The sequence below is a fragment of the Medicago sativa genome, chromosome 7 (genome assembly GCF_051527215.1).
Source record: "Medicago sativa cultivar Bolivia chromosome 7, Bolivia_mono, whole genome shotgun sequence".
Taxonomy (NCBI): Eukaryota; Viridiplantae; Streptophyta; class Magnoliopsida; order Fabales; family Fabaceae; genus Medicago; species Medicago sativa.
In genome coordinates this window covers 70,091,276-70,116,830 of record NC_140755.1, presented here as the reverse complement: position 1 = coordinate 70,116,830, position 25,555 = coordinate 70,091,276, and the positions used below count along the sequence as shown (strand labels likewise).

General features: G+C 34.2%; 2 protein-coding genes and 1 pseudogene across 2 annotated transcripts; 2 read left to right on the top strand and 1 right to left on the bottom strand.

Annotated features, from left to right (window-relative positions):
- Nucleotides 1-8,630: 8,630 nt before the first annotated feature.
- On the top strand, nucleotides 8,631-9,868 carry LOC146908121 (uncharacterized). Its single transcript, XM_085727699.1, has one exon. It carries the CDS (start codon nucleotides 8,646-8,648, stop codon nucleotides 9,795-9,797), a length of 1,152 nt encoding a protein of 383 aa, XP_085583825.1. The 5' UTR covers nucleotides 8,631-8,645; the 3' UTR covers nucleotides 9,798-9,868.
- Nucleotides 9,869-13,696: 3,828 nt separating this feature from the next.
- Nucleotides 13,697-14,041, top strand: LOC146908120 (uncharacterized). The gene has a single exon (XM_085729230.1). It carries the CDS (start codon nucleotides 13,697-13,699, stop codon nucleotides 14,039-14,041), a length of 345 nt encoding a protein of 114 aa, XP_085585356.1.
- Nucleotides 14,042-14,549: 508 nt separating this feature from the next.
- On the bottom strand, nucleotides 14,550-18,360 carry LOC146908119 (uncharacterized; annotated as a pseudogene).
- Nucleotides 18,361-25,555: the final 7,195 nt, after the last annotated feature.

Here is a 25,555-nt window from a genome sequence, read left to right as displayed (position 1 = left end):
TTAATACATAACAAAATGTTTCCTTGCTAAAAAAAACAAAATGTTTCCAACGGTATGAAAATGATTTATTACCAAATGAAACAATGTATTATATAACTCGGTCAACTTGTAGTCATAAAGACATAAATCATTGTAGAGTCATGTTATTCCAAAAATAGAGTTCAAATCAAATGTATGTTAACGTTGTTTTTATGTTCAAAATAATTATGCAAATTCCAAAATAAAATATGACTTTTCATGCAAAAAATATTTTCATGTAAAATCACTTTAGATGAAAATCATTGTGAGTGTGTGATTTATTTTCATGAGAGCCTTTTCTACTACATAAAGCCCTAACAAAAATAAAATCCAAGACTAGAAAGCTTGAATCTTCTCTTCCGCTTTTTGCATCATTGTTCTTCTAGGACTTCATTTGTCAATCATCAAAACTAAAGTGTTCCTGTCAAGGCATATATTCACAGTTAGAAGTTAGCGTTGAACAACAACATTATCTAAGTTCATTTTACGGAAAGTTCCGGGTGGAGTAGTCCGAAAAAAATCCCATACATAACCGATAAAACCTATCTAAGGAAAATATCGGGCTCCCTCAGCAACGTGCGGGCCCCTCTTGCGAAGCTTGTCCCGTTTCCCTAACGGGAAACCCCTTGAGATCCCAACCTAGCGTGGATCGCAAGAGACACGAAACCTACGTTTACATATTCATTTTAGTGAAAAGATTAAGCTAATCGTCTCACGTCTTAACATACATATATTCATGCTTAACGTTCTAATTCTCGATAATCTATATCGAGGTTCTAGTTTTTATTCCTTTACTTAATGAATAGTTCGCTACCCGATCGTAAATCTAGCATTTCTCTCGCATACCATGCTTTACTCAACTAGTTAAACACTTGCTTCACTTTCAAGAAAATCATTTCAATATTAATCCAATGGGATCTTGGTTTAAGGGGTTCACTTTTGTAAAAAGACAGCACGGAGAAAACCGCCTCGCGAAATGCCAAAACTGCCTGAAGCGAGCAAAACATCGAGTTTCCTCACTGGCTACTCGCCTAGGCGAGTGATTGTGTTTGGGAGGCGAGCAGCTGCTCGCTGTGGCGAGTTGAGGGCGAGCAGGACCCCCTGTTCTTTGGCCTAGCTCACCATGGCGAGTAATAGCTTGCCCCGACGAGTTATGACAGTCCAGCACCTTCAAAAATGGTATTTTTGACCCAAAAACCTCAAAGCCAAGTATCTCCAAGTGTAATATGACTCTAAGGGTCATAGGAAACCTGTAAAACATAAACTTAGCAAGTATACACAAGTTAAGCAAGTATGGCATGAAAAGGAGTAACAAATTTTCTATGTATAAACCCTAAAAGTTTCATATTTTCTTACAAGAGCCAACACATAAACCTATGGATTAAATCTATCTAAGAACTCACCTTATACAAGCTGAAGATAAGCTTAAAACTCCTAGACCTTGACAGCAAAAACTTAAGAGAAGAAATCTCTAGATGAAAGAAACTATGTTGGTGAAGCTTCCCTCAAAAACATTCCTAGCCAAACTCTTAGTTCCTCTAATCTCTTGCTTAATCCTTGCTAGTAGAAGTTTGAGTGAAGATTTGGTGAAAAGTGTAACGCCCTATTTCTATTAAAGCGATAAAACACGCGAATATAATAAATAGGGTTAATCATGTTTTTGGTCCCTACAAAATTGCGACCTTGTAAGTTTAGTCCTTACTTAATTTTAATAGCATTTTTAATCCCTACAAAAAATTTCTGCACTCAATATTAGTCCTTACTCAATCCAAATTTGTTTAATTTATGCTTAAACTCTTAAGTTTTTCAACAATTTTTTACAGGCGTGTTAAGAACGTTATTAAAAGGTCCTCCCAAAAAAATATCGCAAAAATTTGATTTCTACGTCCATATTTTTGTTACTTATATCTTAAACTTTTGTCGTTTTAAAAAATTCATATTTAATTTATTTCATGTTAAAAAATTATAAATTTTAGTAAATGAACCTTTCATAGTGTTCTAAACTTGTATAAAAAGAATCGTTAAAAAATTTAAGAGTTTAAGGATAATTAAACAAAATTTATTTTAGCAGGGACTAAAATTATAAGTAAATTTTTTTTTGTAGGGATTAAAAATGGTATTAAAATTAAGTAAGGACTAAACTTACAAGGTCGCAATTTTGTAGGGACCAAAAACATAATTAACCTAATAAATATTCAAGAAATAGACGCTACGTCTCAACAAAAAATCCAAAATCCAAACATACATGCATATATATATATATATATATAACATATCTCAACAGTCGCAGCGGATACAACATATATCTCCATCAATACGTATGCCATGGTCAAATAACATCAACATAAAATTCTCCAAATCTCAACAATGAGTACACCTCAAAATAAAATAATCCAACAAAACTAGGACACCGACTTAACCGAATCAGAGCCCTAGACTACGACACCAAAAATGATAACGGAGAAAGCTCCCGCTATCCAAGCACTCACCAAAGCAACTACTCCTGCACAGCATCTACCCATCCATACAGACAGGTAGGTGGCAAAAACCACTGGGGGTAAGCATTACATTAATCATAATCAACAAATCACAATTTGATATAAATAATCCAATTCAAATCTCAAATAGTTTGTATGAATGGTTAACATCAATAATTACATTCATACAATAAATTCAACATCACAACTAGTACTCATCAAACATGTCCATCACCAACAAACAACGTTCACATACCACAACAAGACACCATGTCAATATGCAATGTGCCTATACTCGACACATATATGCATGTGGTACCAAATCTCCTCAAGGTCGTCACCTATGATGCAACAAGAACATCATATGTAAGAGTCCATCTCCTCTTACAATTCACCTATGTAAAGTCCATCTCCTTTACATTTCAACATATGACTCAATATGATTATGATGCATGGACATACAAGTAAAGACCCAATAATGCAAAAACTCCAACAATTATATCACCAACAACAATGTAAAAGTCCATCTCCTTTTACATTAATCAACTCAACAACAATTGCATTATCAAGTATTCACGTCCACACAATCAATCATAATTCAACTAAGAGTCATCATCACATTATCATCAACATACATCTACATCAATTCACAATATACCTCCACATTCCATATACTTCATAATTAAGTAAAATGGCACAACACATCATTTCATGATAAATATCATATTCAACCTTCAACAATCATCCACATATCCTCAATTAATCATACAAAACCATTCATGAAAGATTTATAAGGTAATCGGTTTAAGAGAACCATTTTCAACAAGTTTGTCTCTCAAAATCACAACATTAGAAATAATTAAGAAATTGAGCCAAAACCAAGTCAACAAGTTCCAATGCCTCAACTAATCATACCTCTAGGCCACATATGAGTTCAGTAGAGGATACCTTGGCGTTTCACCGGCTAAAAATGACAAAATCATGAAAATCACAAAGTTCGTCTCACTTTGTCATTTTTACAAAAGAATCCCATTTTCAAAGCAAAACATGTCAAGACTTGATGAAACCAATCACAACCATTTTTAGAAATCATATAAACATTATACAACCTTAATCCTACTTCAATTTCCGAAGAAAAACGAGTTTCCGAAAAATCGGCGTTCTTGGACCATTTTTCAAGAGAATTTCACAAATCCAAGTCCAATTTGATTCAAATGAAGTTCCAGTAGGTTTAATTGTATAAACAGAGTTAAATAAGTCAGAAGAAACATTTTAGAAAGCCCGGATTGGTACCCAAGTGCACGAAGTGAAGAAATAAAAATGGCTGAACTGGGAGCTGCACGCTTAAGCGTCCTCTGCACGCTTAAGCGTCCAACTTCCAGTAGCTTCTGGACTTAGCACGCTTTTGGCTCGCTATTGGTATACATTAATAATGAAGTAGATAATCATATCATCATCAGTCCTTTATCACATCATCATCAATCATTCATCATATCATCATCAGTCATTCATCATAATATTCGTTCAATTTATTTCATAAACATCATTAACAGATACATCTTATGCACACCTCACACACACACACACACACACACACACACACACACACACACACACACACACACACACACCATATTAACATCATTAGAATATATCACAGTTAACATAACATGACCTTTATGCAACATACCTCATTCATAGACCTACATGCATTCCGGCGGATCCGATCATCATAATAATGTAGTTCAAAGATGTGTTTCTGAAACATACATTTTGTCATTCGTCATTCGTCATTATGCAGTATGATATGATGCATGAAGACTCACCAAACATAATTTAAAAAGACACATGACAACACATCATCTTTACATCATAGTCATTCGTCATTTTCCATCATTCGTCATTTTTCGTCTTTCGTCATGTATTAATTTCATCATTATTGTCGTCTATTCCCTTAGATCACTAACATCGTACACTTATTTTGGAGGTTTTGTATGAATTCTTCAAATTTAATCTACGTTGTATAATACTTTTAAAGTTAAGAATATAGTAATGATATGCATTAACTTATCATTTTCTAAAAAACTACTCTTCTAAAAAAATTTGAAAGATCTTTCCATTTTCCTTCATATTTTCCACCCCTCAGAGTTTTTACTTCCCCTCCCCTCCAAACTCAAACAAAGCCTAAGTGATACAAAGTTATTGCCAGTACAATTTGGTGAGTTTGTATCTAAGCGATACCATTTTATCCTTAACAAGCACAATATTAAAAAGTTATTCTATGCTACCATTTTTATCCACATATCTCAAAACAACAATAGCCATTTTCCCCTTAGAGATTCATCATGCGATTGATCAACGATTATACAAAATTTTGAATCTCCTATTTCTTCTTAGATACATCTTTTCACTTTAGAAGACATGATATGCAAAATTTTCTTTTGAATTTTACGAGGTACACTTCGAATTATATGGAGCATTCTCTAGGACTATAAAAAGAATGTTCTTTGAAATTATATAGAATTTAATATCATTTTTTGGTAAATAGAGATAAATTTCATTAATCAAAATAGTTATTACAAATAGAAGCCACAAAACAAAGAAGCAATAGTTAATCTCACAAAAACAAAAACAAAACAAAAAAAGTCAAAGGCCTCACAATCTTAACATTAGACTCTTCGTCTTTTTAGATTTCAACCCACTAATGTAAACAATCTTTTTGATGTGATTAAGGAGTTCCTGAACTGATTGGTGAATGTGCTGAAATCTTCTGGCATTCCTTTCCTTTCAAATCATATATGCGTAATACTCAAGAGCATTATGCTCATATGATGAGTACCAGTGTTCATGTTGTACTAACATTGAATATGTTGCATCACAATCTGCCAGTTGCAAACATTAATGTTCATGTTACTCCATTGCATTGCACCTGTCCATACAACCATTGAATACTCACAAGTAAATAATAGGTGAGAAGAGGTTTCATTCTCTTTTTTTACACAAGATGCACGTTTGGTCACAATTAATTCCAACTTTACTTAATCTGTCAGAAGTTGGCAATCTACCATGAATAGCTAGCCAAGTAACAAACAAACACTTGGGGGGATAGGGTTATTACATGTCATTTTCCTCCAACTAACTTTGACAAAATCACCTCTTAAGCATTATACATTCGCTTAATAGAGAAGTTAATTAGCTTGTTGGAAAACATTACCATTGACATTGGAAAAAGTCTTTGCTCCATTAAAAACTTTTTTTACTACCCATGAAGCTTGTGATGGTACTTCCATTGGAAGCACATTTCTCTCTTTTATGTAATATTCATGAACCCACTTACCCCAAAAGACATCTTTCTTATTGGCCAAGTTCCAAAACTGCTTACTAAGAGCAGCTTGGTTCCAACAATTCAAATCTATAACATTTCATCCACCAACTGATTTTGGCAAACAAATATGCTCCGAGGCAATAAGAGGTCTTTTTGAAATACCAGATTTACCAGTCCAGAGGAGGACTCTACAAACAGTTTGAATTAGTTTCAGTACTTTTTGAGGAAGGGAAAAAACTTGGCTCCAATAAGTTTGCACACCAAATAACACTGACTTAATAGGTTGTAATCTTCCAACATAAGATAACAACTTAAATGACCAGTTTTCAATCCTACTAATAATTTTCTTTACCAAAGGTTGGCATTGCATAACAGTTAATTTTTTAGAGGATAAAGGAACACCCAAAAATTTAAAAGGGAGTTCACCTCTAGTAAGACTTAACTTGGTGAAGATTGCCTCTTGAACATTAAGTTACACCACCAAAGATATTGAGGTTTTAGATTGGTTAGCTTTGAGTCCAAATGTATTAGAAAACAAATTAAAAACATCAAACAACTGCGTTAAAGACCCCACATCTCCTCTTGAAAACAGAAGTAGATCATTAGCAAAACATATATTGCACCATGTGTAATAATCTCCTATTGTTCTTACCTCTGAAAGATCATTCATGAGAAGACAATCTGCAAAATCTTGAATTTCCTATTGAGTATAAATGGATTACCACTCAACCTATAATCAACCAACAATACACTGTTCAAATCACCTCCAATTAACAAGTTCCCTGAAGTTTTATTACAGATGTCATTAATAAAATTCCACAACCCTTTCCTTTGTTGCTAGGTCTTAAAAGCATACACATTAACTAGATTAAAACAAATGTTTGATTCTAAATGAACCACTTGACAATGTATAACTTGGGCACAAGATGCATCAGATTTAACATCCCAAATTTTTGGGTTCCAAGCAATCCAAATTCTACCATTTGCAGCAGCAACATCATAATTATTAATAACAGACCAATCTTTAAACATCAAGCCATAAACCTTTTTGAATTTGTCAACTTTAACTCTAGTTTCAAGCAGAACACAAATTTCAATCTCATAGTGACATAGAAATTAAATAAAAAAATAAAATAGCATTAGTGACAGAGAAACAATTTTATGACATTGAAATTTTATTTACTTTCGGTTCACATATTTTGATTATTTTAGTCAACGTACATCTTGAAAGAATATTTTGGGAAGGTGATTATTTTCAAAATGACATTTTTGTCCTCGAAATCGGTGAAATTGAGAGATCAACTGATGACATATTAGAATTTTATGAACTTCTATTTGCGGAAACTTTTTTTTCGAAGGGAGGAAACATTTTATTTTGTCATGATACTATAAAGTCCATATTATAAAATAAAGCAAAAGGTAATGATTGATTTTTTAAGTAATTTCAATTTTAGTAGTATTTATATTAGTAGTTGATAATAAAAATGTTTTTGTTCTAAACCAGTTGAGTTGTTCTAGTGATGCTGGTTTGAGACTTTCGTGTATGCTTATTACTTCGATTATCCCGATGCCAATTTAAATGGGGCTAATTTGGCTTCTAACAAAATGATGTTACCACTTCAATAGCCACTAACCCTATCTCTCAAGGAACAACCACTTGCTATAATTATGGCCACCACTTGAAGAGACCATCACTTCCTATAATTATGGTCACCACTTAAATTTTGTTGTTTTTGTTATGGCTTCCTTTTAGTCTTCACAAACTAACCCCAAATTCCTCTATCGTGAAACAACCTCTTCCTATAATTATTCTTCCTAAAATTATGAAAATAATTATGAAAACTAATCGATGAGATAATTAACTACAAAATGACCATATAACTCTCCAAAATAGTGAGATTAATATATTAAACGAGCGAAAAAAAATAGTTTATATCAGTTTTTAATGAATTATTTAGTAATATAATTAAAGCATAAATGCACTTTTAATCTCTTATTTATATGTATTTTAACTTTTAGTCCTCGTTTTTGTTGATAGTGGAGCTACACAATTTTTAGTCCCATTTTTTAGAACTAACTTTTTGATCCTTCATTCAGAAAGTTTAAGCTTCTCAATGGATTAGGGTTTCTCCTCCTCGAAAAAAAAAAAAAAGACCAGGGTTTCTTCTGCTTAATTTCTAGTTTTCTGATTGATAGTGGAGCTACACAATTTGATTTTCAGATTGTTAATAGCGCTACTGAAATTGATGAAACGTCCTAAATCTTGTATGTGTAAGTGTACTCTCTGACTTATATGTCATTTTTGTCATAGACTCATAGTTGCTTGTTTTTGTTGGCTGCAGATTTACTGAGTGTTCGTTCTGACTATGTACACGTTTCTGGTTTTGCTTTGTGAAAATTCTAATAACTGTATAAGTATAAAGTGATAATAAATTATACTTTTAAGCTAAATCCACTTCCACTCTGAACAATATTGGTGCTTTCATTAGTGGCGTCTATGTTATTTTTCACTTTTTCTTATTAGTCTTCTGACTTGTATTTGTTCTCTTAATTACTATCGTATAAAGCGTCGTATTGATTACTATGATTACACTTTCAAACTATCAGACTTGTATTTGTTCTCTTAATTACTATCGTATAAAGTGTCGTATTGATTACTATGATTACACTTTCAAACTATCAACCAGTTGAAATTCCTTATATTATTGATGATGTCTTATAACATCAATTAGCCTTTTATGTCAAAAGAAACATATACTTCTTGTATACCACTAATCTTTGCAAATGGCAATGATTATGCAGTGTCTCTCACTGAAAAATATGAGATGGAAGTAAAAAACATATTGACAAATCTACCAGTTGATGTGTTGGAACGGATTATGAAGCGTTTGCCTCTTAAAGATTACCTTGGATTGAGAGCCATTTGCCATTCTTGTAGGAAAACGGTTTCCAAAATCATTGAAAACAAGCATTGCTGCCCTTTACCTGAACTGCCTAGCTTGAGTACAAAAAGTTTACATTGCCTTAGGACACCACTGTTGCGGGATGATATATGTATTGGCTCAGTTGAAGGCTGGTTGATTGTGAGTGACAATTCTGAAAAAGGTTTTGCAAAGTTTTTCTTTTTGAATCCAGTGACTGATGTTAGAATCACGATACCATCAAAGTTACAATTGCCCTCTTCCGCCCAATATGATGGAAGATTACCTGTGAGAAAAATGGTGGCCTCTTCCAAACCAAACTGTGATGGTTCGGATTGTTATTTGGTTGGCCTTTTGAGTGATTATTGTCACATTGCAATTTATAAACTCTTTGAAAAGGCATGGACTATAGTTGAGTCAGGTAAGGATTCAACGACTAATTTTACGGACATAGAAATTATTGGTCCAAAATTGTATGTAACAGACTTATCCTCAGGTTCTATATTGGTTTATGATCTTAAAGACTCCACTAATGGACCTCCGAAGGCTGAAGTGTTGGCTGAATTGCCAAGGCCAGAAAGATCAAGTTTTTATATCTGTTTTCTAGCCAAAGATAAAACGTTAAGAGAGTTATACTTCATTTATATGTTCTACAAAGGTGAGATTGAAACTCAACAACATGTCTCTGACCGTTTCAAAGTCATCTCAGCATTTTCAAAGCCACCTCATGTTACCAGCTTTGAAGTGTTCAAGCAGGGCACGAACAAGAGTCCTATTGGGTGGCAGAATGTGAAGCTGGAAGATAGAGTGGCTTTTCTTAGTAATTGGAACAGCATGGTAATGACAAGAGATGAACTTAATTACAGTGAAGAGTTAGTTAGAGGGAATAGTGTCTATTTTGCCATTACTTTTCCATGTCCAAGATTAAATCCACCGACAAGTTTAGAGTTTGGGTTGTTTTGTTTGAATGTTAGAAGCATCATATACCTCCCTGAGGAGACATTAAAGCATGGTGATGTTCCTTATCCTTTATGGTTTGTACCAAGTTTATGGTAATTCCACTGTGACATTTTCATATGTTTGATTGTATGCCAATGATGTCTTCAATTTGACTTCTTCACGGCTTTAAAATTATCCATCATGCATTTGGCATACAATTTTTTTTTTTGTTATTGAAGAATGTCCAGAAGGTGCCCTTGCAGCAACCACACTATCCTTTGCCAACTCTTTTATTTCTTTTTTCTTTTCCATTCTCTTCTAGGATCTATATTTCTTAGACCATGATTTTTATTTCTTTCTTTAAAGCGTGCAGTGGTGATCCTAAAGAAAGGATTTAGTTAATCTTGAAACATTGCTCATATGTTCTTTGTTATGGATTTAATAGTTTCATATTTTTCTGTTGTTTTCCTTGCTAATTTTTATTTCTTTCTTTTGGATTTATTAGTGTCCACATAAATTGTAATCTATGACTATGCATAAAGGACTAGAATTATCCAAGTATGTAGGCAATGATCATATATGATAATCCAACGTAAGTTAACATCCATTGTTTTTTTGATTCTCCCAAAGTAACCAAAAATATTATTTCCCTTCCATAATTTCTTGATGTCATTATCGTAGCTTATTTCTTCTTGAAAAAATTGAATCAAATAGAACCTAACAATTTTTTCAAACTGTTGTATGAAATGGTTTTCGAACTGTTCTGAATTAGTTTTCTGCACTAGTTTATATCGCTTCAAAAACAGCGTTTATTAACTAGACCATGCAGCATATTACTAAAAGTTCACAAATTCATATCACAATGAATATCAAAACCAAGCCAAGTCAATACTTACTTAGCTTGAATTCAAACTCTGGTGAACTATCATGACCTTATCATTCAAAAAATAAACAAGCTCATGATGCTAGTTTTGGTGGTCTTTTACGTGATGAGAGTGAAAATTGGTTAGCTGTTTTACAAAATATCTGGACTGCTCAACTTTTGAGGCCGAGTTATAGGGCGTTTTAAAATGTTTATTCTTAGGTAGCGGTTACAAAAATATTGAGTTGCACTTGAATTCTTAAATGGTGGTTAAGTGTCTTTCAAGCAACAAAATATGATTGTGTTAGTGGCTACTAGTTGATTATACATATTAAAAGAATGCTTTGTGAATTGTGATTCTGTCAACTTCCCAAGTTCAGCGTTCCATTCAAAATGAGATAGTGTACATGTTGCTTATTTGGATTGTGATTAGATAAAAACTTTAGTTTTGTTTATGATCAGTTCCATAAGCCCATTGTTACTTTTTAACATCATTGTAAGATTTTCATTCATAATAAACTGAGACATTGACCTCTTCAGTCATTAAGAAATTGATGGTTTCCTAACACAGCACTTAATTTGAGAAATTACATAGGCTACAAATATCATCCAACAGAGGCTTATTTTATATACATCAATCCCTTGCTATTTTCCAGATGTCACTACATCCAATAAGGATAGTCGTTTCTGATGTCTCGGATTCAAGTTTTTCCGACACATATTTTTTCCTTTTCAACGATATTAAAAAGGAAAAAAATATCATTTAAGAATATCTGAAGAAGAAACATGGAGGAAAGAGAACGGTAAACTCAACCAAATTATACAGCCTGAAATTTTTGATTGATTATCCATGTTTGGAACAATATTTCTGACAGAACAATTCATGGAAAGTAGCATCCTGAAATGTAAAAATTAGTAATTAATTCTTGACATGAAATACACCTTGATGAAGCTTAGTAGTCCACAACCCAATATAAACATTGTAAGAAGTTAATTCATAATAAATTGTGACATTGAACTCTTTAAACATGAAATAAGTGAGTTTTCAGATTCCTAACATGACACTCAATTTCAGAAAGTAAAAAATGAGGGATACTTTACATGCATCAATCACTTAATGTTTTCTAGACATCATTACATATGGCAAGGATAGTCATCCATGATATGTCGTATTCAAATTTCTCCGCTGCATAATTTCCTTTCCAACAATAGAGGTTTAAGGAGGAAGCAATTCTTGCCTTTTCAAAGGGCAAATAATATCATTTACATAATACTTGACGAAGAAAAATAGCATCATGAAATTTGTGACAGAAGCATCCATTGAAAGTAGCATCCTGAAACAAAATATAATAATAAATGTATGTTCTAATTTTTTTATATGGGAAATGTAAAAATCAAGAACATTCATCCATCTAAAACAAGTAATTGACTTTGCTATTGGAATGAGAACACATGTTCATGTTACTGCTCAAGATCATTGAACTCGTTTCTAATGTGTTGATGTAAGATTGATGATCAGGTACATCATTTCAAGAAGATTAAAATCTAAAAAGAGCATGCAATTGAAAAACAGGAAACAAATAGACCTAAACTCCTTTTTCAAGTTCTTCATCAGATTCTTTCTGCAAAAGCTCTAGCTCTGCATCAGCAGCAGTCTCAGATCTACTTTTTGGCATCCTCCATTTAAGCACAGTAGTTGCATTCATATAATCTAGTTGAGTTAACAAGAATTACCTTCAATCATTGTTATTACTAGTAGATCACGGAAAATAGCAAAAAGCACAAATTCCGCTATGTTAAATACCAGATAGTGGAAGCTGAAATAAATCAATTATAAAAATGAAAAGTATGCTATATATATATATATATATATATATATATATATATATATATATATATATATATATATATATATATATATATACACCTAAAAATAAGCTGCATGCAGATAAAATACTTAAAAAACCCCCTAAAATTGCTATGTTTCGGGAAAACTAGAATTACAGACTCAAATATAGAAAACATTACAAAAGTCCCGAAATCATAGGGAATTGTTCTAATATACTCCTCCTTTTTGCTGCTAAATCCTACTAAGAATAACTGAAAAACTTACTAAGAATAACGTAAGATGACATGTTATCACCTACTTATGAAACGACTTCGCAAGCAATTTGCTTACCAAAATCTAAAAAAACTTGCAGTCGTAATGTGTTGGAGCCTTAGAGGAACACCCTTGCTTAGTACGGGTAAATATTTGGGTTTACCCTCTATGACAGGTAGGAACAAGAACTCCACTTTTGCTTTTATCAAGGATCATGTGTGGCAAAAAAAAAAATCATGGAGTAGTAAATGCTTATCTAATAAAGCGGGATGTGAAGTCATGATTTAGTCTGTTCTACAAACCATTATGTCTTTTGTGATGAGTATATTTCAACTTCCTCCTGCCCTTATTAACACGATTAAAAAGATGATGAATTCCTTCTGGTGGGGTCATGGACGCACTAATAATTGATGACAGTCCGTCATATCATATTTTTAGTGTCATTTTAATTTAAATTTTTGGTCTAATTATATTAGTTTAGTATTAATTTAAAGTCATTTTAAATAAATTGTCGTTTTTAATTTATTGAGTCAAATGATATAGGCTAAACTGCAACTTTGGCCCCTTATCTTTCAAAAAGTTGCGATTTTGGCCCCCTAACTATGAAAACTACAATTTTGGTCCCCTATCTTTTAGCCCCTTTGCAATTTTCGTCCTTTTGCTCAATTTTGACTTTGTCAACGCTGATGTGTCACCTCATTAAACGCGCTGGCATGCCACATGTGTATATATTGATTTTTTATTTATTTTAAAAGCCAGGCAGGAATTTGGTTGAATTAAAAAAAAAATGAAAATACAAAGGTTGGCACGTGAGAGAGGTATAACGGTCATGATTTAGGGTTTAAAAAGCCCCAAATCGGACCCCAATCTCCATTGTTCTTCTTATTCTTCCCTTCATTCATCCATTATCACAGAATTGTTCTTCTTCTTATTCCATCCTGCTCCATCGTTCTTGCTTCTATTGTGAGAGTTTTTTCTTCTTCCTCTCATCCTTCCATTTTTCGTTCTTCATACTGTTGTGTCATCATCCTGTTCGATTTGCAGACACAGAAAATGGCTGGGCAATCTTCATCTTCAACCGTGAGTGGTTCATCATGGATGGGGAAAACGAAGTTGGCATGTTACTGTGGCGTCGACTCCCCTCTGGTAACATCCTGGACAGATGAAAATCCAGGTAGGAGGTTTCATGGATGTGGAAGGTACTGGCAGAGAAGAAAATGTAGTTTTTTCCGATGGTTCGATCCAGAAGTTCCTGAAAGGCAGAAGAAAGTAATTAGAGGCCTGTTAAAGAAGAATGATGCATTGAAGAATAAAGAGAGAAAGCTTATGTTGATCATTGTAACTTTAGGAATACTGTTGTTTGCAAGTTTGTTGGTGATTTTCATTAAGTTTGGATAAGTTATGTAGGATTGCTTGTATGTAATGTAAACCTATGAAATGATTTCTTTTATGTAATGTAAACTGATGAAATGTTCTTATGATGGAAGAAATGAAATGAATTGAGTTTGATGTTTTCAATGAAAACTGATGTTTATTGAACACCAACTTGTAATGGTTAATGTTAATGTAATATAAATTTGCTATGATGTAAACTTATGCATTAAGAAAGGATATAACCAAGGCTTAAGAAGAGTACTTGAGATTTAGATAGCAAATTACTTATATCATTACAGTACTTAACATTATCAGTACTTAAACACAAAAGATACTCTTTAGAGTACTTAAATTCAGAGTACATTTCCAAAAGCTAATTATGTGTACTTTAGAGTACTTAAACACAACTTCTTAAACACAACTTAAGCAAAAAATAATCAAGGCTAAAGAGTACTTGACATTACATTACATAACCAAAATATCAATAAGTTTCATCACCAAAACAATAGACTAATCATTCTCCTATCATAGCCTAACTCTTATTCACTGACTGTTGAGTCCCAACATTTCCAACCTCTTCAAGTGACCTATTCACCCCTGTGGTTCTACTTTTTCTTGGCACAAACAAAGCTACCTCACCAACAACATGGTTTCCACCTCTCATTGTTCCAGAAGTGTTTGTTGTAGCATTTGATACAGCAGGGGCAGAATTGTTGTTGACAGGACCTTTAGCAAGTCCAGAAGTGTTGGTAGCTGTAGTTTTAGCAGGCACAGAAATGTTGGCAGCAGGTGTTTTAGTTGGCAAAGAAGTTGTGCCAAATGCAGCAGCAGTTGTACCAGCATCAGTCTTAGACTTTTTCTTCATTGGTTTTTTTCCTCTTACAGCACCAGATACAGCACCAGAAGGTGCAACAGCAGCTTGTGCAGGTGCAGGTGCACCAGAAGCTGCAGCACCAGCTTGTGCAGAAGTATTGTGTTGTGAAGATTGTGCAGCAGTGTTATCCTACAAATGTTAAATACGTAATTATTAATATTTTATGAAGGAAATTACAGTTGATATAAGGAAGATATTTAAAACATTACCTTGTTCCCTCCAGGTGCAATACTTCTGTCAGCACCTGTCTTTCCACCACATGTCCTGGCATTATGTCCAAGCTCTTTACACCTTCTCTATCTAACAGTTTCCTGGTTTCTCTTGCCTTTCTTGCTTCCTGATTTGGGCTCATCAATCTCTTTCCTTCTAACCTTTTTAGGCCTCCCAGGCGCCCTTCTGGCAGGAGGTGGGAGTATTGGTTCTGTAGCAACTTCTGGCCATAGTCTTGGGCCATTTGAAGGAAGGATCAAATGGTCATAGGTCTCCAAAAATGTTTGTTTCCTATCATATTTATACAAACAGATTTTTATACAAACAGAGCAATCAGCTATCATATAAACTAATTTTAACACTACAAAATAAATAACAAGTTAATATTCACTCACCTATACCAGTGTGCCACATAATCATCAGGATTAGCTTCATTGTAATAGATACAAGCAACTACATGAGCACATGGGATACCACTTAAATCCCATTTTCTGCATGCACATGTTCTGTCTTGGAGATTGACAACATATGTGTCAGTTCCATCAGTAACTGAAAACCTAGAGGAGTCTCTATCACCACACCACATTGGGGTCCAACCATTAGCATCCTTTTTAGATTTTTCCACAATCTTCCTTATCATTGGACAGATGTCCCCTTGAAACCTTAACATGTAGTCCCTTAACTTAATTATCCTATTTGTTATATAAAACTTCAACCCCTCAACAAGTGAAATAATTGGTAAATCCCTTAGATCAATTATTGCAGAGTTAAATGCCTCGCACATATTATTGACTTGCAAATCACAATTTGTGTGAGTACTATATCCTGCCCTAGACCACATACCTGGTGCATACTGCATCATTTCCTCCCAAGCTGGTACACTTAACATTTTCAGATGATCCATGGCTCCCTTGAACTCAGTCATTGTATTGGCCCTGGCTGCTCTCCATAAAGCTTCTTTCAACTGCTCCCCAGCATGCCTTTTCCTCCAGTTTTGTCTGACACATAATCTGTGCTCAACATGTTCACCAATAGCAGCTATGGTATTCACCAATCCCTTAAAAAATAAATCAATTACAATATACAATTAAGCAATGTAAATAAAACTTCAACAGAAAACTATTGTAAAATTCAAATTAAATGAATTAAATATGAAAAATAAAATTTATTGAATTAAATATTACCTTTTGTTGGTCTGATATGAAAGACCATCTCTTAAATTCTATTCCATTCAAATCTGATAACAGCAGATCCATAAACCAATCCCATGAGTCTTTTGTTTCAGCTTCCACAACAGCAAAAGCTATGGGGATCATTTGATTGTTAGCATCTTTACCAATAGCTGATAACAAATGTCCACCATACCTCCCTTTCAGAAAACAACCATCAAGTCCTATCAACGGCCTACATCTACTCACAAAAGCCATCTTACAAGCATTGAAACAAACATACATTCTCTGAAAAAACATTCCCCCTAGACCAGGCTTACATTGAATCTTAACACTGCTTCCAGGATTACTTCTGAGCAACTCCTCAGCATAGTTTCTTAGATGACCATATTGTTCATCACTAGCACCATGAATGGTTTCCAAAGCACTGATTTTTGCTCTGTATACCTGATAAGAACTCATCACCACATTCCACCTACTCTTGCACTCTTCTTTCAGACCCTTAAGGGTCATAGAAGGTGTATGCTTGAGTATAGGAACTAATTTTTTTGCCAACAATTTTGTGGTTAACACTCTAATCTTACCAGTTGGATGGCAACTATGATCAGGCTTCAAAGTAGAAATAACATAATGAGTTTGAGGAGGAACCCTACTAAATCTAATATAATATGGGCAACCTTTTGAGCACTTCACCACAATTCTTTTTGTCTCATTCTTCTCTAGGTAGACATTCTTCTTGTTCTGCAGACCATACTCCTTCACAGCATCTTTAACTAACAAACCATTTGCAAATATTTGACCAACCTCAAATACAACAGGTTCATTAATACTTCCTAACTTAAACCTATTCCTTTTCCTCTTTCTAGATCTGTCATTCTCTTCAGATGAATCATGACTTTCTAACACATCAGAGTCTTCATTCTCATCTTCAAAGTCTTCCACACCAGTCACTTCAGGGTTCCTAGATACTTCAACACCAACTATAGATTGATTAGGGTTAACTGACTGACTAACAGCAGTTGGGTTCAAAGTTTGGCTAGGCAAAACATTAGTCCAATCCCACCCTTCATCATAATCACTATCATCAACAGATACACCATCAACACTTCCATCCTCATCTTCTAATTCACATTCAGGAACATCTCCCTCATCACCAATGTAATCAGGATCTGTCTCCTCACTATCATCACACTCATCAGCTGGTTGCTTCCCTTTGTCAACTACAACTACAAGAACCTCTTCAACCTCACTTTCATACCTGCTATCTTCAATTTCAACATCTTTGGCTTCAACATAAAACTCAACACTTACTGAATTCTTATGCTCATTAATGAACCTAACAACATCCCTATCAGTTTTCAACAACCTTAGACCATCAACTATGTCAAAACCTGGACAGATATACCACAACTTGTAGTCTCCTACCACCCCAATCTCTCTGATCACTTTGTCCAGATCTATTAATTTGACCTTATCAATGTCCCACTCACCCCCATATTCATGTATTTCACCCTTCTTGTAAGTGACAACAGGGTCACAAATGAAGTAACCCTTGTAGTGAAACCTTATCTTTAAACTGTGGTCCTCAACAACCCTAAAAGGAAAGAAAAAATTAAGTACAGCTATTGCATTATACAGTATTCAGCTGTATACATTAAGTATAATTATACAATATACATATAGTATATTTATACTCTATACATACTGACTTTTTTATAAAGCTTACACATACATACATTTCTGATACGATTTTACACATACAAAGGAATCTACAGTTGGCATTTTCCATTTTAGGGTTAGGTTTCATATTTAACACATTGTTCAATACATCCACCCACCCTATTTTATTCAGTAATAAACAACATAAATGTGCTTTCCAGGTATAAAACAAAAGAAAAAAGACAAAAGGTCACTTACTTTGATATATTGATGTCACCTACATTAAGCATGTTTCCTTCATCTGTTGTTGAACTCGTCTTAGCTGCTACTGTGACCTCCATAACCTTCTTCGCCGTCCCTGCTACTTTCTTCGCTGAACTCGTCTTCTCCGAACTCGTCACCTTCGACTGTCCATTTTCGAACCACTTCATTTCGTTTGGATTTCGTTTGTATGTTGTTTTTGGTAAGAACAATCAACTTTGGTAACAATTTAGTTGTGATTAAGAGTTGGATTTGGCAGAAATTTTGATTTACAAAGATTGATTGAAAGTAGAGGGCCAAAATTGCACACCCAAAGTTAACCCTAGAAGTTGAAGAAATGAGAAAGCTCCCACGTGCCAAGCCATTTATATTTTCATTTTTCTTTTTTTTTAATTCAACCAAATTCCTGCCTGGCTTTTAAAATAAATAAAAAATCAATATATACACATGTGGCATGCCAGCGCGTTTAATGAGGTGACACATCAGCGTTGACAAAGTCAAAATTGAGCAAAAGGACGAAAATTGCAAAGGGGCTAAAAGATAGGGGACCAAAATTGTAGTTTTCATAGTTAGGGGGCCAAAATCGCAACTTTTTGAAAGATAAGGGGCCAAAGTTGCAGTTTAGCCAATGATATATTATTATTATTATTATTATTATTATTATTATTATTATTATTATTATTATTATTATTATTATTATTATTATTATTATTATTATTATTATTATTATTATTATTATTATTATTATTATTATTATTATTATTATTATTATTATTATTATTATTATTATTATTATTATTATTATTATTATTATTATTATTATTATTATTATTATTATTATTATTATTATTATTATTATTATTATTATTATTATTATTATTATTATTATTATTATTATTATTATTATTATTATTATTATTATTATTATTATTATTATTATTATTATTATTATTATTATTATTATTATTATTATTATTATTATTATTATTATTATTATTATTATTATTATTATTATTATTATTATTATTATTATTATTATTATTATTATTATTATTATTATTATTATTATTATTATTATTATTATTATTATTATTATTATGAGTGTGAACTATCACATAAATATATAAGAGGTCACATGAATGAAGAGCAAGTGTGCATGTCTTAGGAGGTGTGAATATAAAAAAAGATGAGAAAATAATTGGGCTGGCCCGTATTGGAAAAGGAACGGCATTTGGAGCAAGAAAGGAAACTAGGTTACGTGAACTCATGCTATATAACTATAAGGCAGCCGCATAACAGGGAGGGGATTCACGTTTTGGGCACAAGAGAAAAGCCACACTTTTAAAGACAAATCACGTTTTGAGGAAGCCATGGGACAAACAGTATGACACTTTTGGAGTGATTTGGTTTCTTAGAGAAAGATGGCATTTCTAGAGAGAAACACAAAGCAATGTGTTCGGAGTAGATTCTATCCAAGATTTGTTGAGACATATGAGTCTAGGCATGGAATCTTCATCTTTCTTTCATCCATTGCCAAGCTTGCATAGACACATGTAGCTACATCTACCCTTGTAGGTTTTGAGGTATTCAAACAAGCCATTATGTAAACTCTTGAACTTTTAATATATGGTTCTAACTTATTTATTCAATATTGTTATTATTCTTGCATTTAAAGCTTTATTTGAGATTTGAAATGTTATTGACAAATACTTTTGGATCTAGGTTAGAATAATAATCTATCTAAGTTTTAATTCTAGACATAGGATTTAATCTTTGATAATCACTTTGTAATCAAGAACTTAATGCTTTTGGGTCGTTTAATAGATTGGGAAATCGTCAATTAAACGATCCGATCGACTTTGTGACTGTTTAATAGTTTAGGAAATCGACTTTTGAATAGTCCATTGGAAATCACGACATCATTTGGACACGAATGATGTTGTTGAGTGATTGTGATAATATCGTTTGAAAAGCTAGAATCCGTTATTTGATCATGAGATTGCAGTTGTTACGCTTGGTTGAGTGTCTCTGACCCCAAGCGAAATGGCTCTATCTCTTCTCTATTTATTTTATGTCAAATAGTTTATATAGGTTTACACAAACACACATTTTAAATCCATACACTTAGAACAATATTGATTGTTGAATGACTTGAATATCGCGCTAGTCCCTGTGGACACGATATACAATACTTACTTTTGATTGATAGAAAAATACTACATCAATAATCAGCGAGGAATTAATTGGTTAAGCTGGGAGACATTATCTATGCACAAAACCAATGGGGGCATGGGTTTTAAGACCTTACGACTTTTAACCTTGCCATGCTAGGTAAACAAGGTGGAAATTTTTAACGGAACCAGACTCCATAGTTTACAAACCTCAGATTCTGAGCTTACAAACCTCAGAACCCCAAAGTCAACTTGTTAATTAGATTAACAACAATTAATCAATTTTAAATACTATTGTTTGTCATCATCAAAAAGGGGGAGATTATTGGAACAAAATGTGTTTAACAATGAACCTTAAAGAGTTTTGATGATAACAAGGTATTAAAAATTGTAAATTGGACTAGCTAATATTTGTTCAAGTGTACAGGACCATAATTAAAAAGTTACATCATTTATTGGTTCTAAATGAGCAAATAAAGAGCAAAAGGAATCAACAAATTTGAAGCTTAGACGCTCCTGAAGGCAACTCGCTCCTGAAGAGAAAAAGCGCTCATGAAGTAAAGCCGCTCCTGAAGTTAGAATAGTGCTTCTGAAGAATAGTGCTCCTGAAGAATAGTGCTCCTGAAGACAAGAGGTCCAGAAGCCACATCATCAGAAGCTGCGTTATCAGAAGTTGTATCATCAGAAGCTACATCATCAGAAGCTGCATTATAAGAAGCTGCCTCATCAGAAGTCATTTCACCAGAAGCTGAAGATCAATTGAATTTGAGAAATTCAAGGATTCAAGAGTTGTTTCATGGATTGAAATTCATCAAAGGACAACAAAAGATCAGTGGAATTTTGCAACGGTCATTTCAAAGGTGTTTGACGGCATGTGCTTGCAATTTGGACGAAAGCGTTGACATTGTACTATTGTACGAACTGTACAACCACCTTCTCCACTACTCTGTTTTGTGTCCACGCTACAAGACAAGAAAACAACTCCAGAATACGGCTTCGCCTGCATAGATGTTCCTTTGGATAAGGAATGGATTTCAAATTGGTTCTTCATAGGACAACAACTAAATCAGGCAAAAGATCATTGGTGAAAGATCAAGCTTCAACAACGACTCTTTGATGTGCTGGCAATTTCACAACGTCTCTTTCACACCTCTATATAAAGGAGTGAAGACTTAGAGATTTGGCAATGCTGAACAAAAAGACTCTCAACATTTTTACAAGTGCCAAACCTCTGCTGAAATTGTTTTGCATTCACTTAGAATTTCTGTGTTTCAAAGTCATATCTTAGAAATTCTTAAGTCATTGAGTCTGTATCTGATTTGTATTGTGAGCACCTCTGATTGTATATCAAGTGTTCAACCTTAAACAATTTTCTGTGTAATTTTGTTTAGTTAGAAGTCTCTTGCAGTTGTGCTTGAGCAGGGAAGTCTCTTGATTGTGTTCTTGAGCAAAGGAAGTCGCTTGCTTGTGTGCTTGAGCAAAGGAAGTCTCTTGCTTGTGTGCTTGAGCAATTGTAATCAGATATTACTCTTAGTGAAATCTCCTTGGAAGTGCAAGAGGGACTGGACTACTTCCGGATTGTGGAAGGAACCAGTATAATTGCTTTGTGTCGTTCTTCTTCTCTCTCTCTCTGTTTTATTCTGCTGCATTTAGATTCTGATTACCACTTCAGAAGCTTTCTCACTTAGCTTCTGACCAGTGTGTTCAGTTTTTAGGAGAAACGAAGAATTTTCCAAAACACAATTCAACCCCCCCCCCCCCCCCTTCTTGTGTTTTTCTCACCTTCAATTGGTATCTAGAGTCTGGGTTTGTTGTGTATCACTTAACCGTGTAACAGTCAAAGATCTGAGAAAAACATATCTGGTCCTATTCCAACTCCTATTCCTGATGGAACTAGCTATAACAATGTCTCACATGATTATAGTGATGGTAAGAAATCCAGTGTTGGAAAGATTCCAAAATTCAATGGAGATGCTGAAGAATTTTCTTGGTGGAAAACCAACTTCTATAGTTATATCATGAGCTTAGATGAAGAACTATGGGATATTCTAGAAGATGGTGTTGGTGACCTAGTCCTTAATGAAGAAGGAGCTGCTGTGGATAGAAAGAAACATACTATTGAGCTGAAGAAACTCCACAAGAAGCATCATATTATCAGAGGAGCCCTTGTCACTGCCATACCCAAAGCAGAGTACATGAAGATGAGTGACAAATCCACTGCTAAAGCTATGTTTGCTTCTCTCTATTCAAACTACGAAGGCAGCAAGAAGGTCAAAGAAGCTAAAGCTCTCATGCTTGTACATCAGTACGAGTTGTTCAAGATGAAGGATGATGAAACTATTGAGGAGATGTACTCAAGGTTTCAAACATTAATCTCTGGGCTACAAATTCTAAAGAAGAGCTATGTTGCTTCTAACCATGTGAGCAAGATACTCAGAAGCTTGCCTGCAAGATGGAGACCAAAGGTGTCTGCCATTGAGGAAGCTAAAGATTTAAACACTTTAAGTGTCGAAGATCTTGTTAGTTCTCTCAAAGTTCATGAGTTAAGTCTTAATGAACATGAGTCTACTAAGAAGAGTAAATCAATAGCTCTTCCATCCAAAGGCAAGTCATCAAGAGCTCTCAAAGTGGTTGAATCTGAAGAGGAAGAACAATCAAGTTCAGATTCTGAACCAGATGCTGCTGAAATGGCCATGCTCTCAAACAGACTTCAATATCTGGCCAAGAAGAACAGAAAGTTTCTAACCAAGAGGAGTAACTCCAGAAGCTCAAGGAAAGAAGATCAGAAGGGATGCTTCAACTGTAAGAAGCCTAGACACTTTATTGCTGAATGTCCTGATCTTCAGAAGGAGAAGTCAAAGGACAAGTCAAAGAAGTCAACGTTCAAACCAAGCAAATTCAAGAAGCAGATCAAGCAGAGTTTAATGGCAACCTAGGATGATTTGGGAAGTGAATCTGGATCTGATAAAGAGGAAGCTGATGAAGATGCAAATGTAGCAGTTGGGTTAGTTGCCACAGCAACTTCAGAAGCTGGATCAGAATCGGATTCTGAAGATGAAAATGAGGTATATTCTAAGATTCCCAGAGATGAACTTGTTGAGTCACTTAAAGAACTTCTTACACATTTTGAAGTAAGAACCAATGAGTTGAAGGATTTAAAAGAAAAATATGTTGATTTGGTAAAACAGCAAAACTCAACTCTATTGGATCTGAAAGCTTCTGAACAAGGACTTAGGGGCTTTGACTTCATGTGTAAAACTTATGAAGATCAGCTCAGGTTCTTATGTCAGAAGCTACAAGAAAAGTGTAATGAAAGACCTTTAAGCAACCATGAAATTGCTCTTGAAGATTTTATCATATCTGGCATTGACAGAAGCAGAGTGGCTTCTATGATTTATAGCATTTACAAGAACAATGGCAGAAGATTTGGTTTTCCAGAAGTGAAACTTGAGAAAACCAATCTTAAATCTTGTTGTGAATGCATCAAGGAAGGTCTAAAAACCTTCTTTGTACCTGAAGGTGCTGAGTTGGAAACTATTGTTCAATCAGAACCTGAAGCTTCTGGCTCTAAGGCTAAGATTACTTCAAAGCCAAAGAACTCTAAGCCAAAGGCTATGATCAAATCTGAATCCAAGACTTCAAAGATCAGGATCTTGAAAAGATCAGAACCTGTTCCTCAGAGTCTGGTCAAGCCAAAATCTGAGGTTTTGAAGTCTAAGTTTCAAAAGAAGACAGTTACTGCTTCTGAAGTACCAAAACCTAAGGTGATGGTTAATCAAAAGCAATCCAACTCACAGCACAAGGTACAGGAAGTGAAGAGTAAAACCTCAAGTACTAACCTTTCAGGACCCATAGGACAATGGGTACCTAAATCTGAAAATGTCAATGATGCAGGTATGTCTAAGAGCAGCACCAAAGCAAAAATCATGGTACCTAGACAGCGGTTGCTCAAGACACATGACAGGAGAAAAGTCCAGCTTCCTCAGCCTAACAATGAAGGAAGGAGGAAGTGTGAAATTTGGAGGCAACCAAACTGGCAAGATCATAGGTACAGGAACTATTGGTAATTCCTCTACCTCAATTAATAATGTATGGTTGGTAGATGGTCTTGAACATAACCTTTTGAGCATTAGTCAATTTTGTGATAATGGTTATGATGTTCTTTTTGAGAAAACCAACTGTACTGTAATCAACAAGGAAGACAAATCCATTGTGTTCAAGGGAAAGAGAGTTGATAATGTCTACAAAATCAATTTTTCTGAACTGGCTGATCAGAAGGTGATTTGCCTTCTATCAGCGAATGATAAGAAATGGATGTGGCACAGAAGGTTGGGACATGCTAACTGGAGATTAATCTCTAAACTTAGTAAGTTACAACTTGTCAAAGGGCTACCAGACATTGACTATCATTCAGATGCACTCTGTGGTGCATGTCAGAGAGGGAAAATTGTGAAATCATCTTTTAAAACCAAAGACATTGTTTCAACCTCCAGACCCTTGGAACTACTTCATATTGATCTATTTGGACCAGTTAGTACTGCATCCTTATATGGAAGTAGATATGGATTAGTCATTGTTGATGATTATAGCAGATGGACTTGGGTGAAATTCATAAAGAGTAAAGATGTTGCTTGTGATATATTCAATAGTTTCTGCACTCAAATTCAATCTGAAAAAGAATCAAAGATTTTGAAAGTCAGAAGTGATCATGGTGGAGAATTTGAAAATGAGCCATTTGAAGCTTTTTGTGAAAAACATGGAATTGTCCATGAATTCTCTTCTCCTAGAATTCCACAACAAAATGGGGTTGTAGAGAGAAAGAATAGAACTTTACAAGAAATGGCCAGAACCATGATCCATGAAAATAATTTACCAAAACATTTTTGGGCAGAAGCAGTGAATACAACATGTTATGTCCAGAACAGGATCTATATTAGACCCATTTTGGAGAAAACAGCATATGAACTCTTTAAAGGAAGGAAACCCAATATCTCTTACTTTCATCAATTTGGATGTACATGCTACATTCTGAATAACAAGCTCTACCTAAAGAAATTTGATGCCAAGGCCCCAAATCAGATAGCTGAATCTGAAGAAAGTCCAGAAGCTGAACCCACATCAGAAGCGCAAGATGAAATTGCTTCTGATGAAGCACAAGATGGCTCACATCAAGCAGATCCTCCCAGAAACACAT

Coding starts and splice junctions, on each gene's coding strand:
- LOC146908120 (XM_085729230.1), top strand. CDS start 13,697: ATGGCTGGGCAATCTTCATCTTCAACCGTGAGTGGTTCATCATGGATG.
- LOC146908121 (XM_085727699.1), top strand. CDS start 8,646: ATGGAAGTAAAAAACATATTGACAAATCTACCAGTTGATGTGTTGGAA.